The 5,750-nt window shown below is 40.1% G+C and overlaps 1 protein-coding gene across 1 annotated transcript; it reads left to right on the top strand.

Annotated features, from left to right (window-relative positions):
* Positions 1-1,046: 1,046 nt before the first annotated feature.
* Positions 1,047-3,676, top strand: LOC103701208 (pre-mRNA-splicing factor ISY1 homolog). Its single transcript, XM_008783189.3, has 2 exons — positions 1,047-2,125; positions 3,315-3,676. The coding sequence occupies exons 1-2, from the start codon at positions 1,212-1,214 to the stop codon at positions 3,316-3,318; spliced, it is 918 nt and encodes a 305-aa protein (XP_008781411.2). The 5' UTR covers positions 1,047-1,211; the 3' UTR covers positions 3,319-3,676.
* Positions 3,677-5,750: the final 2,074 nt, after the last annotated feature.

The raw sequence follows: 5,750 nt of genomic DNA, 5'->3' as shown, positions 1-5,750 counted from the left end.
CGCTAGTGCTTTTTGGATAATTACAGAAACATTCGCGGGATGAGGCCACGCAAATCTCAATAGTACATATACGAGGTTCGATTGATAGGGATGACTCAAGAAAAAAAGAGGATTGATGGAGAGATGAACGGTACGGAGATTAGGTTAAGATGAAGGAATAAGGTCTATCATACGTTTATACTTAGAAGATTGTGATTTAATTTAGAAGGATCTTCTGAGTTATTTCATGCAGCTCTATGGGGCGTAAGAATGTGCTCTAGCTGGGGGTTAATTAACTTTACGAAGCTGGAGGTGTCACAGATGCTTGCGTATTAAGTCCACCAAGCTGGAGATGTCACAGATGCTTGCGTCATATGTATTAAGTATTTCATTTCTGTTTCATGTTCAACTACCTCATTTATCTTCACATGGAGCTCTGGCAAAATGGGAGCGAGCAGCCGAGCAGCCTCAGGCTGCATAGAAGGTGCACAAAGGTGGATATGTATAATGGGCAGACGTGTTCTTTAACTTTATCGATGCAAGTTGATTTAGAGATCTGATTGATCTACGGGCATGACCAGAATAGCCAAATAGATCGACCAATGGACTTGGGAAGTACTTTATAGAGGCTAGTATGCTTAGAGGTAGTTAAAGCAGTCGGATGCGGTAGTTGTGAACGTTCATCTTATGTACAAGATAACTAATGAGTCCCAATGCACGATACTCGTATCTTGAATTACCTGCTGGTATATGCAAGATGGTTATATGGGTCTTTGGAAAAGCTAATATTTAGTATTGCGTCCGTTACAGATGTTTAATTATTAATGAAATGGGTCCTGAGAACCTTTACATGAAGCCGGCATTCTCCGCCGACTATAGACAGCGAGTAGAAAAATTATAAGAAAAAAGGCTTCCTAATTCGATGTTAATTATTCTCCGGGTGTCGCCGTAAAATTATGAGAAGTTCCCTGAAAGGATAATTAACTATTTACCAGTCACTATGACCATAGGTCCCGGAAAAATTGATAAAAAGATTTTCTTTTGGAGGAATGATATTATTTATTTACCCGTTTCTAGGTTAAGCTCCCCTCGAGGATTGGCCTCCCTTTATTTTTGACTCTAGGGTTTCGTCACCGGAAGACCGTACTCACCACCGGCGTTAGGATTTCAGTTCCCCTTCTTCTAATCCTTTCTCCTCCTCCGGCGGGCGGGCGGCGGCGACACCGGCAGCGATGGCTCGGAACGAGGAGAAGGCCCAATCGATGCTGAACCGCTTCATCACGATGAAGCAAGAGGAGAAGCGGAAGCCCAAGGAGCGCCGCCCCTACCTCGCCTCCGAGTGCCGCGACCTCGCCGAGGCCCACCGATGGCGCTCCGAAATCCTCCGCGAGATCGGCGTCAAGGTTGCGGAGATCCAGAATGAGGGCCTCGGGGAGCACCGCCTCCGCGATCTCAACGACGAGATCAACAAACTCCTCCGCGAGCGCGTCCACTGGGAGCGCCGCATCGTGGAGCTCGGCGGCCCCAACTACACCAAGAACTCGGCCAAGATGACCGACCTTGAGGGCAACATTGTCGACGTCCCCAACCCCAGCGGCCGCGGCCCCGGCTACCGCTACTTCGGCGCTGCTAAGAAGCTCCCCGGCGTCCGCGATCTCTTCGAGAAGCCCCCCGAGATCAAGAAGCTCCGCTCCCGCTACGACATCTACAAGCGCATCGACGCCAGCTACTACGGCTACCGCGACGACGAGGACGGCATCTTGGAGAAATTGGAGGGCCCCGCGGAGGCCGAGATGAGGGAGTCGGCGGTGGCCGAGTGGCGGAGGATGGAGCAGATCAGGAGGGAGGCGAGGAAGGCGGTGAAGAGCGGCGAGGTGGCGAGCGTGGGGACTGCGGCGTCCGCCACGGAGATACTCTTCGAAGGAGTGGAGGATGTCGTGGAGGAGGAGAGGAGGATGGAGAGGGAGAGGGAAGAGAGGGAGAGGAGCAAGGAGAAGGAGTTTGTGGTCCACGTGCCGCTCCCGGATGAGAAGGAGATCGAGAGGATGGTCGTCGAGAAGAAGAAAATGGAGCTGCTGAGCAAGTACACGAGCGATATGCTGTTGGAGGAGCAGCTCGAGGCCAAGGCCATGCTCAATGTCCAGAGGTAAGAGTCTGCTGCTCTCGTGATAGAATCTTTTGCTCTTAATTATTGGATTTAGTAGATCAATTTGTTCAATTCCTTCTTTCTCGGCGACAGGATTCTTTTGTTACGATCGCCTATAAAAGAAGAAATTAACGTTTGCTTGATCTATTGATGTCATCATTTTTCATGTTATTCGTGTGGTTAGGGTGGTGCATTGATCATGATGGTTTTTATACAATTAGTTAATAAAAGTTTTAAGCGTGTGTTTACTTATCTTGAAATTAGGATGATTTGTATGCCAACTTTGTTTTTTTTTTTCATGGAAATTAGTTCAAACTTATGGTTATATTGATCTCTGAAATTGCGCTCCCAACACTGTTTGTCCAAGATGGTCCATTTTTTGAACTGTGAAGTTAACTGTTCCTGCTGCATCTATCATTCATAATCAATATACTTTGTGGTTCCTTGATTGCAAACAGTCGATATATTTTCGAAACCTTCCATCTCTGATAATGAGATTCCATGCAGAAATTTCATTTTTGATTTTGTGCGAACAGAGTATGACTAGATTGTTAGTTCCTTGGTTTGGCATTCTCCATCAAAACAAAGGAGACATTATTTTCGAGAATTTAAGCACTTAGTAGCTAAGATGTTTTCTCAGATGTGATTGTCGAGCAAAATAATATGTGGTGGTTGTTTCAGTATATTTTACCTTACAATTCCTTGTGGATTCCGCTTACCATTTCATCATGAATTTTAAAAGTTCAATAAGATGCAAGTGGCTATTGACAGAAATAACTTTCAATCATTTCGTGTACGTATGCATTTGAGTACATTCAATGGGCAGACCACTAAATCTTTGTTCTGTTGCAGAATATATGTATGTTTAAAGCATTAGAGAACTTTTAATGGGCAGACCACTAAATCTTTGTCCTGTTACAGAGAACTCACATGATTATCCATTAATATAAGAAAAGAAAAAAAAGGGAAAACTTCTCATTTCATGGCCTCATCATGACATCCAAAAAATGAAACTTTCTTAAACAAATGTTTGAAAAGTTAATTTCTTATTATTATGTAGCTATATTTAGCCCATAATCTTTTTGATATCTATAATATTGTCGTTGGTTTGATATTGGTAACACTTTTTCCTGGTAGCTAGTGTTACTTTCATGATTCAAGCTAGCTTAGTTTTTTGTTCCCTCGTCAGGTAATCTTCTATCGAAACTGTCGTGCTAACTTGTCAAGCAGAAGCTTCTGCTTCGAGGAGAGGAAGGGATGTTGGAAGTCTTGCGAAGCGTCTGACTGCTAGGGCGCAAGCAGCAGCCGTAGTAAGATCCTGGCTTCTTCTGAGGGATAATATATCATGAATTTAGTAACTTGTCATTAATCCATATGCTTGTGAAGACTCAAGTATCTTACTATCTTGGGATATTTTGCTCTTTAGTTTTGGAGAAATTGTTCTGATTATGAACAAGTTTGGAGGGGCATTTATTCATATCAAGTTTGTAGCCTAGAGAAGATGGAATCAAACCTAATAGTATTATATTAGAAAAATAAGATTTAGATTTACACGACTTATTCCCCCTTATCGGGAAAGAGAGATATGCTCTCTTATTCTCAAATGAATGTAAGGAGCTCCAGAGATTGGGATATCCCGGATCTCTCTCTCTCTCTCTCTCTGGGTTTAATTTAATAATAACGGAGGGATATATACTGTAATGAAGGCATGCAGCTTGTCCAAGTTCTATTTGGATGCAGAATTTAGTTGGGTAGAATTAAAAATGATAATAACCAAAGATACAATAGAGGATGGGAAAATAGTATTGTAACTTATGAGCCCATAATTACCGTGGTCGGGCACGGGGAAATGAATGTACGTGTACGTCACCGAAAATTCACTTAATTTCATGGATGAACTATTCGACACCCTGTGTCCCTCTATACTTTATCAAGCTCTCTTGTATCAACATGCTTTACCAGCTACACTACTTGACACCCTCAAATAAATCAAGCCAAGTGTGACTTATTTTATTTTGTTGTGGAACGTGAACTCCGCAATACCCGGGCATATCTGTCCATCCACATTTCTCCCACTCTTATTTCTTTCAATCTTTAATTCTCTTGCTTCTATGTGGTTAGTATTGTTTACCTAGTTCGAGTTTTCACCAATTTTGTAGCTATTCAGGTGCATGGATCACATATGCTACATCTGGAATATTTTAATATAATTAAAAAAATAATAAAGAAAAAGAGAAGAGGAATGGTGACTAAACCCCCACCAAAATGCAAGAGAAGCTTGAACTTATTATAACTTTACTAGCTTGGCTAAATGGCGATTACTATAAAAACCTATTGGCTCTCTATCATTGCAACTTCATCCTTTTTCCCGTGTCACTCCATTGTTTGAATCTATTTGGAGCGATGCCCTTTCACACATCCAATTGGATTTTTATTCATTTTCTACAATTAGATATTGTTTTCAAGTTACACTAGAGTAGTTATAAAATCTCCTTCTGCCTTTTATATGTTTGTATGTATGTATTTATTAAAAAATATATAACTGCATAGTATATTGGAAGATTTGATGATAGAAGTTCATGCCCTTCTTTTTACTTGAATGAGTGCAAGTTGGTCCCACCACACATCAAGTTTTGGAATCAGGCGGATGGCAATGCCGGACCTTATCAAACAGTAGAAGCAAGCAGGGACACGTGTGATCATTGTCAAGCATGCAAGCAGCACGTGCTGCTGGTTGCAAGGACCGATTGCAATTAGGTAGTCTTTAGATTTGAAAATTGAAATGGGGTCAAGACCATGACAGCAAGTTTCTCTCCAACACCTCCAAAGTGTTATTTGCAACTACGACGGAGTTTCCATCCATAAACCTCTTTGCATCTTAATTTTCCGGCATGGTATCTACTGCATCTATAAGAATCTCCTTTATACTTAATTATTTCTTTCTACATAATCAATATTATGGGTTATAATTTATTTATTTTTGCCTTTTCTTTGTGAAATTCTAGCCATGCTAGTGACAAAAAGTGCCTTCCGACCGGCCTGGCCTCCTTATTGATTCGTTTGATTTGACACCCCAGCAACCCAATCAACCATTATTTTTTAGTTTCCTAGAAAACAATTATATATATGTATATATATTTGATAATGTTTCCTTAAACATTTTTTTTGAAAAAATAACCCATACGAAAAAAATCTAAAAATTTTGCAAAATATATTTTATTTTCATATTTCTAAAAAAAACCATTCTTGTGCAAAGAAACAAACTACTTCGAATTTTTATTCGGTCATTAGTTCTTGGGCAAAACGCATATTTATTTTGTGAACACACATTTATTTTTTTGCACTTAAAAAATAGTAAAAAAATAAGATTGCACCTAGAGCCTAAAACTATATATATATAATTGCAGGTTCAATAATTAAGTGATATTTCTCCTAAAAAAATTTATTCCTGTAAACATACATTTATTTTTTTGCACTTAAAAAAATGGTAAAAAAATAAGATTGTAACTAAAACCTAAACTCTACTCTATATATATGTTCATTCTTGCAGGTTCAATAATTAAGTGATTTTCACCTATTAAAAAAAAAAAAAAAAAAAAACTTCCTTTTCAAAGTGTACTCCCCG

Source organism: Phoenix dactylifera, chromosome 14 (genome assembly GCF_009389715.1).
Source record: "Phoenix dactylifera cultivar Barhee BC4 chromosome 14, palm_55x_up_171113_PBpolish2nd_filt_p, whole genome shotgun sequence".
NCBI lineage: Eukaryota > Viridiplantae > Streptophyta > Magnoliopsida > Arecales > Arecaceae > Phoenix > Phoenix dactylifera.
Note: the sequence above shows the minus strand (reverse complement) of the source record. Positions and strands in the feature narration are given on the sequence as shown.

What these genes read in the sequence shown, in the direction of transcription:
- LOC103701208 (XM_008783189.3), top strand. Translation starts at nt 1,212, where the DNA reads ATGGCTCGGAACGAGGAGAAGGCCCAATCGATGCTGAACCGCTTCATC.